General features: G+C 39.4%; 1 protein-coding gene across 1 annotated transcript in view; it reads left to right on the plus strand.

The window, feature by feature from the left end:
* The window catches only part of RORB (RAR related orphan receptor B), a 272,313-nt gene that overhangs the window by 209,993 nt on the left and 43,740 nt on the right, over window positions 1-18,580 (plus strand). Inside the window, exon 4 of the mRNA XM_043973634.1 lies at window positions 10,239-10,640. Coding sequence (XP_043829569.1) covers window positions 10,239-10,640 — 402 coding nt within the window. The remainder of the gene's footprint in view (window positions 1-10,238; window positions 10,641-18,580) is intronic.

The raw sequence follows: 18,580 nt of genomic DNA on the forward strand, positions 1-18,580 counted from the left end.
CTGGAAACTAAATCATCTCACCATGGATTTGCATGTGACATGATCTGGCCCATGCTTTTAGGAAGATCCAGAAAAGAAGGAGGAAAAGGAGAATTTTGCCAATGGCTAAAAATAGCATTCATTGGAATTGTTTTAGAAGGATTACACATGAATTTGAATTGTGGGTTATGTAACTCACTTCTACCATGTGAAGGCAACAAATTAAGTGATGGCAACTTGAAAGCCTCATTTATAAATGAGGAGTGAGCCCTGGATAATGGTGATGATAGTGATGGTAGTATTTCTATGGTGCTGTAAGGCTTAGAAAGCACTTTACAAATATCTCATTTTATCTTCACAATAACTCTGGGAGGTCAGGGCTATTATTATCCTCATTGTATAGATGAAGAAAATGAGGTAGAAAAAGGAAGGGAGGGAGGAAGGAAACATTTATTAAATGCCTACTATGTGCCAGATACTGTGCTTAACATTTCACAAACATTATCTCACAACATCTCTGGGAAGTAGGTACTATTATTATCCCCATTTTATAGTTGAGGAAACTGAGGTAGACAGAGGTTAAGTGACTTGTCCAGGTCACACAACTAGTAAATGTCTGAGGCCACATTAGAACTCAGATCTTCTTGACTCCAGGTCCAATATTTGTTTCTATTACAGAGTCCCTGTAATTAAAGAAAACCTGTTCCCTTCTCACTATCAGGATTTGTGATATTGAATGACATCAATGGGGAAGAAAGAGCTATTGTCCAAGAGGACTCAGACCAGGAGTCAGAAAAGATTTAATTCATCCCACAGAGGAGAGGAAGCTCCTCACCTACCCTGGCACAATAAGGTTCTGGGGGCCATTTAATAGTGGAACAACATTCTCAAAGAAGGAAGGAATAAGTTGCATTCAATAAGCCTCTAAGAGAGAAAAACAATATGATGTCTAAGGACCTAAGGATAATGATAGGGAGCCAAACTATGGGGTCAAACAACCATCCTGAAACTGCCAGAATTGACTTTTGAAATACTTCCTGCAGATGAGTACGTGCCAAATAAGAGGAGATTAATAAAGGTCTTGTTGGGGCAGCTAGGTGGCACAGTGGATAAAGCACTGGCCCTGAATTCAGGAGGACCTGAGTTCAAATCTCGCCTCAGACACTTGACACTTACTAGCTGTGTGACCTTGGGCAAGTCACTTAACCCTCACTGCCTCACCAAAAAAAAAAGAAAAGAAAAGAAAGAAGAAGAAAAAAGGTCTTGTTTAGGAGGAGACATGAGCCAAACCTTGAGTAAAACAAGGATTCCCAGAGGCTGATGTGAGGAAGGAAGGCATTCCAGGTAAACGGGCCATCTCGTGCACAGGTATAATAGATGATGTGTATAAGAAAGAGCAAATCAGCCATTTTGGCTAAAATGTAGAATAAGTGATGGAGAGCTATGTAAAATCAACATAGGTATAGAAGGATTGACTGGAACCAGATTGCAATAGATCTAAATGCCAAACAGAAGAATGTGTCAATCATATGAAAGGCACTGGGGAACCAATGCTGTTTGAGGAGAGGAGTAATATGATCAGACCTATATTAGGGGAAATTAATTTGCCAGATTCGTGGGAAGTTTGCTTCATTCTGACAATTGTTCAAGGCATTTGGCCGCCCCACCAAGTCATAGGAAGTTTCCCTTGACCATGGCTGCCCATCCAAGCATTTTAAACTGCTAGAGCATCCTCTGTAATTGCTGTCGAGACTTCTATAATTCCCCCAGAGTAGTTATCACCATTCCTAAACTAATTTATGGCAGCTAGGTGGTGCAATGGATAGTGTGCCGAGCCTGGAATCAGGAGGATGAGTCTTCCTGAATTCAAATCTGGCCTCAGAAACTTACTAACTGTGTGACCCTGGGGAAGCTATTTCACCCTGTTTGCCTTAATTTCTTCATCTGTAAAATGAGCTGGAGAAGGAAATGGCAAACTACTCAGTATCTCTGCCAAGAAAACCCCAAATGAGGTCGCAAAAAGTCAGACACAACTGAAAGTTACTGAGCAACAACAACAAAAAGTTATTTGTCAGCTAACAGAATCAAAGACCTAGAGCTAGAAGGAAAATTCAGCGACCATCCAGTTCAACCTCCTAGGGAACAGGCAGGTTAAGTGGCTTTTATAAAGTTTACATAGAACATGGGAAAGAGGGCTGGATTTGGAGTTAAAGACACTGGGTTTAAAACCTGACTGTACCATGTTGAACAAATCATATTATATCTTTGGGAGTGATGTCCTCATCTGTAAAAGAGGTTTGGACTAGAGGTCTTCTGAGTTGCCTTCCATTTCTAAATCTATGACCCTATAAATAGCGTCCCTGGTCATCAACCAAACTGATGAAGATCTAGCTTGGTCTAAGTTGAAAATCAAGATTGTATGTATAGTAAATAAATCATCAACCCCCACCCCCAACACCACTATTCTACTTAAACTCCTTTTTAGATGAGCTCTTTTCATGCCTGTAAAGTTCGCTCTCTTTGTTGAAGGACTCTAGACATCTGTGTAGACGGTTCCTTAATTTTAAGAGTCAACATCAACATCATCGTTATCATTACATTGCCTAATGAAATTCTACAGCCTGAAATGGAAACCAAATAAACTATTACCCCATCCTCCGAAATTTAGAGGTAACTGCACAAAAGTATTACGTGCAAAATATTTTATGGTGACCTTGAATGTGACAAAAAGAAATCTGGTTTACAGAGATCATTATTCTTATTTAGAAGGCCAATTAATATGCTTTCTCCCTCTATTTCTATTGTCTATAGTTGTTGCTTTATAATATTCTTTAGGAAGTCAGATCCCCCCGCAGAATATTGAGGGTGTAGTTAATATTTCATCAATTTTCAGAACATTCTGGTTCATCCCACCAGCCCCGAACCGCCATCCTTGCTCAGTGACAAAGTCCATATAATTAGATACCTAATTGCACACCTCCAGCTAGTTGATGTGTTTGCACATGGTAGTCATTATGATTCATTTCAAAACAATCTATTTACAATGTTCAGCTCTCCATTTCCCATAAATCGAATTACTGACAGATATATATATATATATATATATATATTTACTTTGGAATCATTCTGAAAGCGTTCCCTTTGTATTAAAGTTTCCCAAAGATTTTAGCCATGGGAAAAATTAATCCATTCTGACAAGGTATATCAAAAGAAAAAGAAAAATTGCTGTAAACAGTAATAAGCAGAAAGTAACATAAGGCAATCTCTAACAATGTAACTAAATTTGGTCAGAATAAACTCATTTAACCATATAACTACTAATAAGCACTCATTCAGATTACAAATATTTGTTGTTGTTTTCAGTTATGTCCAACTCTTTGTGACCCCATTTGGGGTGTTCTTGGCAAAGATACTGGAGTGGTTTTCCATTTCCTTCTTCGGCTCATTTTACAGATGAAGAAACTGAGGCAAACAAAGTTAAGTGACTTGTCCAGAGTCATACCGCTAGTAGGTGTCTGAGGCCAGATTTGAACTCAGGAAGATGAATCTTCCTGATTCTAGACAACGTGCTCTATCCACTGAGCCACTTAGCTGCTCTGTCAGTAACATTATTCATATTATCCTTGGACAACTCCAGAAACTCCAGTTCCACTTCAGATCCTATAGCCAAATGACAAGGAAAAAAAGCTACCCCTACTACTATTAATTTATTTAGGATCATAAGTTTAGAATTGTAAAAGACATTGAAAGTCACCTGGCTCAACCTTCTTCATTTTGCATATGAGGAAACCAAGACCTGAAAGGGTGAAGTCATTTTCTCAAGGCCACATATGTAATAAAAGATAGAATGTGTTTGAACCGAGTTCCTTTAGTGAAATAGCCAGGATTCTTACCTACACACCACTGTTTCCAATGTATGGGTAGAAATGGTTATGGCGGGGGGGGGGGGGGGGCAGCTAGGTGGTACAGTGGATAAAGCACTGGCCCTGGATTCAGGAGTACCTGAGTTCAAATCCGGCCTCAGACACTTGACACTTATTTGCTGTGTAACCCTGGGCAAGTCACTTAACCCTCATTGCCCTGCAAAAAAAAAAAAAATGGTTATGAGGAGAGGTCACCATACAAGAGTAAAGTATAGACTGCCATAAAAATGTCCAGTTTTCATATTAACAATATTACCTTACATACAGGGTTTTGTAGCTTGTAAAGCATTCACTTTATCTCATTATCTCATTTGGTCCTCACAATAGCTGTTTGAGGCAAACAATCAAATATTATTATCCCCATTATACAGTTGTATAAACTGAGGCTCAGAGAGGTTAAGAGATGTTTAAAAGTTACAAAGCTAACAAGTAACAGAGCTGGGGCTTAAACCTAGGTCTACCAATGTCAAATTTTGTGGATTGGTTTTAAAAAAAGCTGAGGGGGCAGCTAGGTGGCACAGTAGATAAAGCACTAGCCCTGGATTCAGGAAGACCTGAGTTCAAATCCAACCCCAGACACTTGACACTTACCAGCTGTGTGACCCTGGGCAAGTCACTTAACACTCATTGCCCTGCAAAAAAAAAAAAAAAAAAAAAAAAAAAGTTGAGTACTTCTTAAGCATTCTCCTTGTATATAATACTATGCTAAGTGTTTGGAAGGTGTAGTGTATGGGAGAAGGTATAGATGTGATTAATAGAACAATTGTGTAAATTCCAATTTAAGATGTTTTCCATTTCAAACGTGTACTGTTCTGATTAAGGGGAAGATGGCAAGAAGATGTAAATATTTTAAAGGTTAATTGAATCTTTTGAGTAGGCATCTACTATGTGCCAGGCACTGTGCTTCATTTAAGTCCAATTTACACTCAAGTCAAGACATCACCCTGTAATGTCATTGGTCCTCTTCAAAAAGGGATAAACAACAACAACAGCTTGGTAATACAATACAAAGACAAAAAACAAATGGTCTCTATTCTCTATTCCATCCAAAACAGAGACCTTGGGGCAGCTGGATGGTGTAGTGGATAGAGCACCGGCCCTGGAGTCAGGAGTACCTGAGTTCAAATCCGGCCTCAGACACTTAACACTTACTAGCTGTGTGACCCTGGGCAAGTCACTTAACCCCAATTGCCTCACTAAAAAAAAACAAAAAACAAAACAGAGACCTTCTCCTAGGCATTAAGCTTTGTCATGGAGGTTTGTGCATGTAACTGATTGATTTACAAATAGTACTGAGGAAAGGACTGCTGTAGAAAAAATAGATCCATTTTGGCAAACACACACACACACACACACACACACACACACACACAATTTAATGGAGTAGTGGAAAGAGGATCAGGCTTCAAGTCAAGCAGAGGTAGATTCAAATCCCAACCCAGACATTTACTAGCTGTGTGACCAAGAGGGCAAGTCACTAAACCACCTCTCTCAGCCTTAGTTTCTTCATTTATAAAATGAGGATTAAAAATGTCTGATTGCATTTAACTTGCAAGGTTATTATAAGGATAAAATGAGGGGGATGAGGGAGGGAAAAGAAGAGAGAGGAAAGCAGGGAGGGAAGATGGAAGGAAGGAAGGACGGCCGGCAGGAAGGAAGGCCGGAACGAAGGAAGGAAGGCAGGAAGGACGGCAGGAAGGAAGGCACGCAGCAAGGAAGGAAGGAAAAAGGAAGGATTAGGTTAGATAGACATATTTTGGAATTGATTACATGACATGGAAGACACTGGCAAAGGACCACCCATCATGGCATGTCTGCATCAAAGAAAGTGCCATACTCTATGAGCAGAGCTGAATTTCCCTAGCTCAAAAGAAATGTAAGATGTACACATTTAGAGACAGCTCTACTCCAAATGTCCATGTGGATCATTTGTGCCCCACCTATGGTGGAGGCTTCTAAGCTTGCGTGGATCTGATCAGCCAGTCAGGAACACTGTACCTTGACTCCAACATGTCATTTTGGTGTTCTTCAAGAACCAAGGACAACAACCAACCAACCAAGATAAGATTCCTTCTCATTCTAACATTCTATGGTTGCTCTTCCTGAATATGAATATGAGAGAAAAAAATCAAAAGAAAAATCTTCTATACCCAGGTTCTATATCAATGCTTCCAACATGTTGCCTGCAATGAATACCACAAATAAGGACATTCTCTCCACAGCTGTAGACTAAAGCGATTACCTATTTTCTCATGATGTACCTTGATTGTTAATGCCCTTCTATAGATCTTACGAAGAGGCAGGAGAGATCACAGGATTTGGAATAAGAATATTATAACTCAAATCCTAACTCTACCATGAATTTAGGCAAATCATCCCATTCCCCCTGTGTAAGAAGGGACCATAACATTTGCCTGGATTATATCATATGATTGTTCCAATGAAACTTCTTTGTAAATGTTATGGTGTTCTGTAATTATAACTTCACAGGATCATAGATTCAGAGCTGGAAGGAATTTATATGATATTGTGTAGAACTCCCTCATTTTGCAGGTGATGAAACTGAGATGCAGAGAAGTTAAGTTACTTAAAGTCACACAACTGGTAAGTGTCTGAGGAGAATTCAACCCCTGGCCCTCTGTTTCCAAATCTCCATGCTTTTCCCACTTCACCAAAAGCAACTTACCTAAGAAACTGGGGACCTGCCTCTAACTCTTCCCAGATATCATCCCAAACTCCAGAGGTCCATTTGTTATTTCTGATCGTCACTATATGACCAACCTACTTCTTTTTCTAGTCCTGCTTGTTATTAATGTTTTTTAAACCCCTTCCTCTTTTGTAACTCATCATTGGTAACAAAACTATTGCCTTCCCAGCTTTATCTGACATTCTATTCTAATTTAAAATGCACCATAGTGGGGCAGCTAGGTGGAGCAGTGGATAGAGCACTGGCCCTGGATTCAGAAGGACCTGAGTTCAAATCCAGCCTCAGACATTTGACACTTACTAGCTGTGTGACCCTGGGCAAGTCACTTAACCCTCATTGCCCTGCCCAAAAATAAATAAATAAATAAATAAATAAATAAATCAATCAATCAATCAATCAATCAATCAATCAATCAATCAATCAATCAATCAATGAAATGCACCATAGGATTATCAATTTAAAAATGGAAGAAACCACAACATTCCATTTACCCCAACCTCCTGATTTTATGGACAGGGAAACTGGGGCAGCTAGGTGGCGCAGTGGATAGAGCACTGGCCCTAGATTCAAGAGGACCTGAGTTCAAATCCAGATTCAGACACTTAACACTTACTAGTTGTGTGACCCTGGGCAAGTCACTTAACCCCAATTGCCTCACCAAAAAACAAAAAAACAAAAAACAAAAAAAGAAAGGGAAACTGAGGCCTAGAAAGGTTTGTGTAATTGTACAAGGTCACGGTGGTAGTAAGTGGCATATGCAGAATTCCAATCCAGATCTGAGGCCATCAAAAAAAATCCCTTCTATAATATCTCTAACAAGGAATCATCCAGCTTCCAACTGAGAAACGTTAAGGGATTGGGAACTCATTACCTACTTAGGCAACAGCCCATTCCACTTTTGGACAATACAGATTATTAGATGTTTAATTGTAAGGTTCTTGAATGCTTCCTCTTCTTGTAACATTAAGGGGTGCTAACTTTTTGTTCTGAGGACTAAGACCATGCTACCCTACATTCCACTCCCCCACAGCTCAGCATCCTAGGGAAGCAAAAGCTAGGAGTATGGGGGGAAAGAGAAAAGACACTGTAAAAAAAAAAAAACAACCCTGTTTAATTGAGATCCTCCACATTATTGTTAACACTATCATCTTCATCCCTATTCCTATTGTAAACTCAATATTAATTAATGTCCAAGACGTTGCTAGACATTTGAAGGCTTATAGTAAATTGTAGAGTGCATGGCCCCTGTTCTCAAGGAACTCATGAAGTCTGAGAGAGCAAATGACACTTTTAGGGGGAAAATCTCATTATCAGCAGTAACTTAAAAAGCATAACTCCTAAGGCATATGAAAAAGACATTTAAAGCAGAACAAGCCTTCTTTGGTTATCCCATGACTACTTTCAGGCCTTCTTCCTCCTTTGTCACTGGAATGGCTAGGGAGACTGCTTAAAGAGGAAGGTTGTATAGGAGACAGAGGAAAGGAAAAAAGAAAAGAGATTCCCGGGGCAGCTAGGTGGCACAGTGGATAGAGCACCGGCCCTGGAGTCAGGAGTACCTGAGTTCAAATCTGGCCTCAGACACTTAACACTTACTAGCTGTGTGACCCTGGGCAAGTCACTTAACCCCAATTGCCTCACTTTAAAAAAAAAAAAAAGAGATTCCCTATGCACATGTCAGGTGGATGTTGAATGTGACCCCAGTTCAGGTGTGGTTTGTATCATGAGATAAAAAACTTAGAGCTGGAAAGGATCTCCGAATCATTTTATCCAACTCTTCCCCTGATTTTACAGATTAAAGAAATTGAGGCCCAGATAGGTTAGGTGACATGCCCGGGACATACAATATAAGCTGTGTGCCTAAGGTAGGATTTAAACCCAGGTTAACCTAATTCCAGTGTTTCAACCACTACCCCAATGAAGTCTATGATTTCCATGGTCCCTTCCAGCACAGAGTGAGATTTCATGCCAATTCAATTCACTAAACTTATTTTGCTTCTGACTGCTAGAGAAACCTAAAGACAAGAGATATATATTTCATGTTATATAGGTTTGCAATGTCTACAAAATGCACAAAGTCCCTCCAAGTAATGGTTTGTGTTTTTTAGGGGGAGGGATCTGAGAAGAAGAATGAAGAAGCATACAGATATAGTAAAGCTCTGACATTTGCCAATGATAAGGAGCTAGGGTTTACACAGGTACACACTATCTTATAGAATTTAGCAAATAAATCAATCTAGCCAGCTGTGTCTTTTCAGGAATTTGGCCACTAGAAATTTTTTTCTCTTGAGTCAAAAGAGAGAAAGAAATAAAACTAATAAATTAATGGAGACCAGAAATGTATACATCTGTGATTTTCTCTCCTCCTCTCTTATCTTTTAAAATATAGTTCCTTCTACACAGGATAGCACTAGGCTCTCTGTCAATCCAGCACTGTGGTGCAAAATTATTTGCTAGTGAAGACATACCTCAACATTTGGCCAGTGCAACTGAGTGGTTGGTGCATTTGTTTTGTGACAACTGAAAATATGAGAGACATAGAATCTGGGTAATTTAATCATTTGATTAATATGGCTGGTGGGTTATTAATAAAATTAAGTCTATGGCCATCTCTTGCAAACCAAAGACCCCTTCTTCGTGGGTGGGTCTGGTTCATATACTTTTCCCACTATAAGAGGTCCATCACACAGCTATCAAATGCAACTGGTTAGCATTTTTTGGAGGTGGGTTATATTAAAATGAAATTGGGGGATATGTGACTCAAGTAAAGATGACATCAGGGAGAAATGTAGAGACCCCCACCCAAGCTAACAATGGTTCCCACCTAGGACTGGTTCATGCAGGCCAAATCTCATCAGTAAAGTCCTTCAATTTATCTAGGCAAAAAAAAATCTGTCTCCACCTAAGGCTCCTTTTGTTAGCTTCGGTTTGGCTTGGACTTGACCTGGATGAGATTTGATGAAATCTCTCAAGGAGACCTTGCCTTTGAGAGAGGGAAGAAAGGGCTTGAGAAAAAAGGAAGATCACTGGGTCCCCCAAGATATGGATTATTTTTCATTATTTCTCAAAGTTTGTAGTGAGAAATCTTGAGTTGTGTAGTAATAACTGCTGCCAACCACTTAGGATGCTGGGATTAACTCAACAAGCATTTATTAATGCCTGTTACATGCCAGGCACTGGACTAAATAGTGGGGATCCATCCACAAAGATTTAGTAGTCCTAACCCTTAAGGGAGTTCACATTCTACCAGGAGGAAACAACATATACCCAATTAAGTAAATGTTAGACTGGCAGACAGATAGATGATAGAGATAGAAAGATAGAGATAGATGATGGATGGATAGATAGATAGATACATAGATAGATACATAGATAGATAGATGATAGGTAGATAGTAGATAGATTGATCAATACAGACCCATTTGGGAGGATGGCACTAATAACTGGGGACATCAGATAGGCCTATAGTAGGAAGTAACACTTGAGCTGAACCTTGAAGGTAGTTACAAGGTAGAGAGGAGAAAGAAGCATATTTCAGGCAAAGGCACACAGAGGGGACATGAAATGTCATGTCTGAGTAACTGGGAAGAGAAAACATTATCTCTTGTTTTCTGCTTTTCCCCCCAACTCAGCTGTCAAATTTGGGAGGATGTCCAAGAAGCAGAGGGATAGCCTGTATGCGGAAGTACAGAAGCACCAGCAACGACTTCAGGAACAGCGGCAGCAGCAGAATGGGGAGGCAGAGGCCCTTGCCAGGGTCTACAGCAGTAGCATCAGCAACGGCCTGAACAACCTGAACAATGAGACAGGTGGCACCTATTCCAATGGGCATGTCATTGACCTGCCAAAGTCCGAGGGTTATTATAACGTGGATTCGGGCCAGCCATCCCCAGATCAGTCAGGACTGGATATGACTGGAATCAAACAGATAAAGCAAGAACCTATCTATGACCTCACTTCTGTACCCAACTTGTTTACCTATAGCTCTTTCAACAATGGGCAATTAGCACCAGGGATAACCATGTCTGAAATAGGTAAGTGAACTATTCATCTTCTCAGGAGTTCAACCTAAAAAAAAAAACCAGTCTCAGTCGTTTCCAATGTGAATAAATACTTCCCTAAGTCGATTTATATCAAACAGGGCCTCTACTCTTATTGCAATGAATCTCTTTGTTCCCCCAAGCACCCAGCCCCCTCCCCCAAAATGATTTTTTTTGGTTGGGCAATGAGGGTTAAGTGGCTTGCCCAGGGTCACACAGCTAGTAAGTGTCATGTGTCTGAGGTCGGATTTGAACTCAGGTCCTCCTGAATCCAGGGCCATGCTTTATCTACTGTGCCACCTAGCTGCCCCCCTCAAATGATTATTTTAATCAAGGAAAGAAAAGAAATACAGAAATGCTATCAACTGAGGAGGGTTGCATTTATTTTACAGTGGCACAAGCCTTTGGAGGATAAATGATATATGCATAATGAGAGGAAGTATGTCAATCAAGTCAACCCAACAAATGTTTATTAAGCACCTGATGTATGCCAGACACTGTGTTACATGCTGGGCATACAAAGACAAAAATAAATCTGTGCTTGACTCAAAGACGTCTACACTCTACTTACTGGAAGTTCTAAATGAAATATCTAAGTCATGTTTGAGATAGCCAGTATCATGTGAAGAGTAATGAAGACTTGGGGTCTATTCTCAGTCCTGAAACTTTGGGCAAGTAACAACCTCTGTGGACTTTGGAATTATCTGTTAAATGAGGGCTTTCTACTAAATGATTTCTTTACATCTAAGATTCTAGTCATTCACAATTCTGTACTAGACTCTGAAGACTATTCTTTTTTTATTAAAACATAGTTTGATAGTTGACATAGTTCTCTTCTGAGTTACTGACAATTATTTAGGTAGCTAACTAGCTCAACAGCTAGAGCACCAGTCCTGGAGTCAGGAAGACTTAAGTTCAAATCCAGCCTCAAACCCTTACTAGCTATAGGATCCTGGGCAAATCACTTAATCTCTATTTGCCTCAGTTTCCACAGTGCTTGGAACATAGTAAGTGCTATATAAATGTTAGTTATTATAATTTAGATCATTTTTTAAAAGTCATAGGTCATATTAGCAGAAGATAGAACCTGTCAGAAAGAACTTATTCAAGTGGGTCTTGTAATGTCAGGTTATAAAGTAGGTGAAGATTTTTTTCTTCTCTCCTCCCTAGTTTTAGAACCCATTCCCCATAGCTAATAAGATGCTCACCACATTGTAGCATCCCTAGGCACTAGTTTCTAAATTTCTTGATCCCCATTTCCATCATCCCCCCGCCTTCCTCTATGCATCGAAATAGCTATCCTTTGTTCCATTTCATCGGGATCCTGCCAGGTGATGGAATAGCTAACCTAACGAAATAATTGAAACTAAAATTTCAGTGAAAGATTGTGGTTTAACATGTGACCCCATCTAGATAAGTATTTGATTTTAACAGTGGTCTCTTCTGCACTTTACTCCAAAGGTGTGGTTCATATGGGAATTTCAGGCACCATGGACAGCTTGAGGGAGAGATATTTTTGGTCACTGGAACCTTTTAGGGCCCTCAAATCACAACATGTAGGCTACCACCTACTCTGCTTCTGCCTAGGGCTAGTCCTATAAATAGGACTCCAGAGGAAGTCTGAGCATAGTTTCAATTCTATAGGCTTTGAACACTTGGTTCCTCTCCCAGATCTTTCAGTGGATGTACTCTCTCTCACACACACAGACACTTGGTCCTTGCTGCCATGACCTGTTACTAACTGATGTGTCATACATATTTTCTCTGTCCTGCCTCCTCCCTCCCACCATCTGGCTATGGAAGAAGAGATATATAAATATGAAATTTAAGTATTTAATTCCTTCTTACAGAAACTCATTATGTTTCAGTGTGTAAAAGGATTATTGGGTACAAACCTACATTAATATCCACATCTATGAAACTATTTAGGTGGTAAACTGTTAAAACTTTGGTAGCTTCATGGAGTGGATGGAGCGGTTCACTCAAGAGACTTCTTGCATTTTGTCTTGGCATTTCATCTCAGTATCTAGTGCATTGTCCATAGTAAGTATTTAATAAGTGCCTTTCATGTTGGATTTTTGGAAACTCTTCCAAGTAGACCATGACAATAGTTCTTTCCCTGATAGGGAAAAGTTCTTCCCCTAATCAAGGAAGAAAACATATTGTTTTTCATTCATTCTTACATGATAGCTAAAGACTTGATTGAGTTATTTAGAAAATATGTTAAGATGCTACTTAAAGAAGATTGTGTGGATAGCCTCTCCTCTAGTGCTATTCTCTCAAGAAGAAAATCCTCCCAAGATATCAGGAACCATTCACTGTTTCTCAGTTCTAGTAGCACCCTGGATTTCTATCACAGACTAGCAGTCAAATGAAACCAGCTTTTAACGGATTTATTTAAAGGCATATGGAGCCTTTAAAGCCCTCCTCATTTGGACTAAAATTTAAAGTTTCTTTTATCAGAGGAGCTGGGGTGCTATTAAACTCCCCCTACCCCTGACCTCTTACAAGCTCTGTGAGACTCTAGCCACCCACCCCATGGCTCCTCTTTGTAAATATTTCCTTCTGTAGAACTGCACCGCCATCTAGTGGTCCCATTAACTCCCATCTGATCAACAGATAGCCTCTGAGAGGCTCAGTCCTTATTAATCCTGTCAAATTAAAGGAAATGCTTCAACCATCTTCCTAGTTTATATATATTCTAGCATTAAATTAAAAAGACCCTTAAAGTGAACATTCTGACCTCCTCGTTACACATTCTGCCCCCCAGATTTACTGTATTGAGTTTCACATGGAGCTCTCCAAGGTGCCACAGGGACTTACATTCCTAAATTATAGTTTTGCCCTTTGCCAATATGGCTGGTTAGCAGTGTGTCTACATACACTTGCATCTGACTGACTACTTGTAAAAAAAAAAAAAAAAAAAGGAGAGGGGATGGGGATTTAAAAGGCACAGAAGTGAACCTGAATTAAGCCATATTTTCACCATATTAATTCTACATGATACTATAGGATCTTTCACTGTACCATACTGTATAATATTCTATGCCTTATCATGTCATGCCAGACTATAACAGTCTTTCTAATCAAACTTTTGATCTTCAAAAGGTCTACTTTGTTTCCTCTGAATTCCAAGGTTGCAAACAAGGCAAGATTAGAGCAGATCATTGTTTTCATATTTAGTCAATTTGAAAGCATAACTCTGTTGCTTTTTACTAGTTTTCTGATCAACCCCTAATAGAAAAGCCTATCATTTTGAATATAAATAACTTTAGATCTCTTTAGAAAGCAGAGCTTTACCAGAAATTCCAAAGTGATCCCAATGTCAATTATCTAGGTAATAAGAAAAGTTAGGTAAGTACTAAAGAATACAGTTGAGAATATAGAATTCTCAGAAGACCAGGCATTTTTCTAAAAGATGTGCCTAGGGAGTGAACAAGAGTATACTGCACAGCTCCCAAAGACATTTATTTGTGGAAGAAATGAAAGTAGTGATGTAGCAACTTCCAAACATCTTAAAAAACTAATCCTTTCATCTACTGTAACCTAGCGACTTGTAGTATTGACTCAGAAGAGGGATAGAATTAAGAAGGGCAAACAAGGTCTACAAAATACTACTTATCCTGGAGCTGTCAACTGAGCTTACTTAACATGTGAAATTGAGCTGACATACTGGGTGTGATGCTTGTATAGGAAAAGTATAGAGACTGCCTGTGGTTGAATTAGGGAGTAGAAGATAGCTAGGAGGGAAAAGCTCAGAAACAGCATGGTTTAGCAGAGAAGGTACTTGGCCTTGGAACCTGATGACCTTGATTTGAATCTCACCTCTACCTCAGTGACTTTAGGCAAATTGCTGGATCCCTCTGAACCTCAGTTTTCTTTTCTGAAAAATGGGCATATCCCAACGTAAAGGATTAGGTGTAAAGTGATGATAAAGTTGCAATCCTCTAAAGAAATGTTGGTTTAATTTTTTAATGGAAAAGAGACAACAAACCCCTTGTCTCAGTTCCCAAATTCAGTGTTATGAATGTTTATTAGCACCTGCTACATATGAGGCTCTGTGCTGGGTACTGGAGAGATAAAGGTAGCTATGCCCCACGTTCTGCATTAAAGGATTGTTTATCTAAAGAGATGAATGACAGCTAGCAAATAGCTACGGTACAAGGCAGATGAGATAAGTGCAATGGAAAGGTTCAGACAAAGTGCAATGAGAAACCTGAGGAGGGAGAGATCGCTTTCAACTGTAGAATGAAGAAGGGAAAGAGAGAGGTCATAGAAGGCCTTACGGAAGAGCTGGCATCCAAACTGGGCCTTAAAGAAAGGGAGAGTCTCTAATAGACAGAGGTGAGGCATAGAGGAGTGGGAGAAGAGAGTGGAGAAGAGAGGTAGCATGAGAATAGAGAAAAGAGATCACTTCCTGCACTAAGACAGAAGCATGGCCATCTCAGGGATTTAAAATTACAACAGGATGGTGCACGGCTAGAGTGCCAGGCCTGGAGTCAGGAAGATTTATCTTCCTGAGTTCAAATCTGGCTTCAGACACTTACTAGATGAGTGACCTTGGGAAAGTCACTTAACCCTGTTTGCTTCAGTTTCTCCTCTGTAAAATGAGCTGGAGAAGAAAATGGCACACTACTCTCATATCTTTGCCAAGAAAACCCCAAATGGGGTCACAAAGAGTCAGACACAATCAAAATGGCTGAACAAGGATGGATAATGTCTCTGAATGAAGGCATTTCATCATGTATGAAAGATAACTGAGACTATCTACAAGACTCCACAATAACCCATTAATTTCACTAAACCACCAGATGATTCAGTGGAACAAAAAGGTCAAATTGTCTAATTACCTTTGACAGCTTGTTCCAATGTACATAGCCTGAATCTGGGTTGTCTAGTCTTAACTCTCCATTGCAGATGTCAGCTTATAAACATTACTCCTTTAATAATATTTATGCCCTCTTAATTTTAAAGTACTGTATAAACATGAGCCATTATCAGTGTCCTCATAGAATTATAGAACTAAAGCTGGGATGGGACTTCAAGAAGCCTCTATTCCAACTCTTTCATTTTCTAAGTGAAGAAAATTTGCCCAAGGCCACACAGGTAGTAAGCCTAAGAAACAAGATTTGACCCCAAATCCCTTGATTCCAGAGCCACCATATATGCTGGCCCTATGCTTTTTTCATGTTTATTGAGGTTGGACCATCTAAAATATAAATAAAGCTTACTTTTTAAAATTTCCTATGCTGAAGACTGAGTATGTATAGCTGCATGACACTGCAACAGGGAAGATCTTGGCCAACAAATAATTTGTTTTCAAGAATGCACTACTTTTGTCTATCAAGGATAAAGGAGATTCAAAAATGTTATTACTCTGCCTTTTCATCTTTCAAAAATACATACATCTTAAATATGTTAAACATCCCCTTTCCTTAAAATTCCAAGTCCTATTCAATTTAAGATAACCAGTGATATTTGCTTTTTTTTAATTAATCCATATTTCATAACTGCTGAAAGATAACTGCATTCAAAACTTGTACTTAAAAAGGGCCTGACTTTTTTTTTTATTATGTGCTTCCTTTGTACCCTATTAGCTCATAGTAAAAATGGGAGCAGGGCTCAAATTGAGTGGGATCTGCCAAAGGTCTCCTCAGGGGATAATAAATTGGAAAATACACTTTTAGCTAGCTGGGGAAGAGGGCATTTCAACTTCCTTTGTTGTATCATGCCCTGAAGGGAAGATACCTTATGAAAGAATTGACTCTTAAGGGGGCCAGCACAAGCCCCAGGCATTTCTGACTACAATCTCTTCATCATCAACCTCCACTACCCTCAGGTGGTGATATTCAGTCAGGCAACAAGCATTTATTAAGCACCTACTATGTACCAGTCTAACAGTGGGGATACAAATATTGGCAAAAGACAGCCGTAAGGGCCTCTTAAAGAACTCACAATCTAATGGGGGAGACAGCAGGAAAACAATTATATACAAATAATCTATGTGCAGAATACATTGGAAATAAACAATAGATGGAACACACTAGGATTAAGGAGGATTAGGAAAGGTTTCCTGTAGAATGTGGGGTTTTAGCTGAGACTAGAAGGAATCCAAGAAGAAGAATTGAGGGAGATCATTCCAGTCATGGGGGGACAGACAGTGAAAAGGCCCTGAGTTGGGAATATCTTGTTTCAGCAATAGCAATGGAAAGAGTGCTACAGCTGCAACATAATGGTGATCCTAGCAATTATAAGCAACAAAATCTATGCATGTGTACATGTATGTGTGTACATGCATATGTGTGCGCATGTACATGTGTAGACACATATGCAAATATATCCGTATTGTATTTCAAACAGTATGAAATGAGATAATGAATTTCCCTCATACCCCGGGATTTACTAAATTAAACAAATGTTCTAAAGAATCCTTTTTTAAATTATTATTATTTAGGGCAGGAATTGTGTGAAATTGATCTGCTTCAAATGAAGTTACCCTGGAGACAGAAGATCAGATTGATTTTTGACCCCAAATTCAAAGTCTATCTGAGGAGATACTAAACACTTATCAATGAAAACATAAAGAAATTATTAGGGGCTCCTTGCAGATCAGAATTTTCCATTTTTATACTCAACTGCAAAAAAATAGTTCTGTTAGATATGAAAGATTTCGCATCAAGGGAGAAGAAAAGGAAATTTCATCTGTTTCTGCCTGTAGCTAACTAAGATGAAGCAGGGGAGTGATGAATATGTGGTGACTACAGAAAGAGCTCCCACCAGGCAGCTCCCACTTTCAATAGCCAGGGAAATTAGGCCAGACCTTAAAGATGTCAGATCCTAGGCATTTAATAATTTTCAGGCATCCCACAGCACTTGCACTATCATAATAGCTCCTTCATTCATGAAATCACGTTAGTGACCTGCCACCAATAGGGTGAGGGCTTTGAATTGTTTTTGCAGTAGAGTAGATGGATTTGCAAGAACCTATTCGCAGTCTACCACTCCCCCATATATGTTGTCTCCTTCAGTCAGATGTAAGATCCTTGAGGGCAAGGACCATCTTCATTTTTGTTTCTATGTCTCCAGTACTTAGCATAGTGTTTGGCACAAAGTAAGTGCTTAATAAATGATTTTTCATTCATGTAGGACAGCAGAATAGATACTAACTGATCCACATGAAGACCCTTGCCACTATGAGATCAATGAGTGCGCAACTTACTGAAGTGAATAGACACCTAATGCTCCCTAATAATTCAATATTGACACAATAGTGCCAGAAAGACTGACAAAAGGGTTATAGGCAAGCAACAGTGAAAGCTCACTTCTGTGCGGAGTGGATTGAGTACTAGACTTACAAAGAAGGAATCCTGACTGATACTTACTAGCTGTGGCTTACTAGCACAGGCAAATATGTGAGTTTCATTTTCCTCAACTACAAAATGGGGATGATAAAAGCACCTACCTCAAGGGTTTGTTGCAAGCCTTAAATGAAGCAAAGTATGTAAATATTTTACAAACTTTAAATTGATATAGAAAAGTCAGTTGCCATCATCATAATTATTATTGAATAATCTTTGTGGTTTATTAAAAAATAATAGGGGACAGCTAGGTGGCGCAGTGGATAAAGCACTGGCCCTAGATTCAGGAGGACCTGAGTTCAAATTTGGCCTCAGACACTTGACACTTACTAGCTGTGTGACTCTGGGCAAGTCACTTAACCCCCATTGCCCCACAACCAAAAAAAAAAAAATAGCCAGCCTTTATATAGTGCTCTGTGGTTTGCAAAGCACTTTACAAAGATTACTTCACTTTCTCCTTATGACAATTCTGGGAGGTAGGTGCTTTTATTAAACCCCATTTTACAGGTGAGAAAACTAAGCTTACAGGAGGTTAAATGACTTACCCAGGGTCACATAGTGTCTGAGACTACAGGG

The sequence above is a fragment of the Dromiciops gliroides genome, chromosome 1 (assembly GCF_019393635.1).
Source record: "Dromiciops gliroides isolate mDroGli1 chromosome 1, mDroGli1.pri, whole genome shotgun sequence".
In the NCBI taxonomy this organism is placed as follows: domain Eukaryota; kingdom Metazoa; phylum Chordata; class Mammalia; order Microbiotheria; family Microbiotheriidae; genus Dromiciops; species Dromiciops gliroides.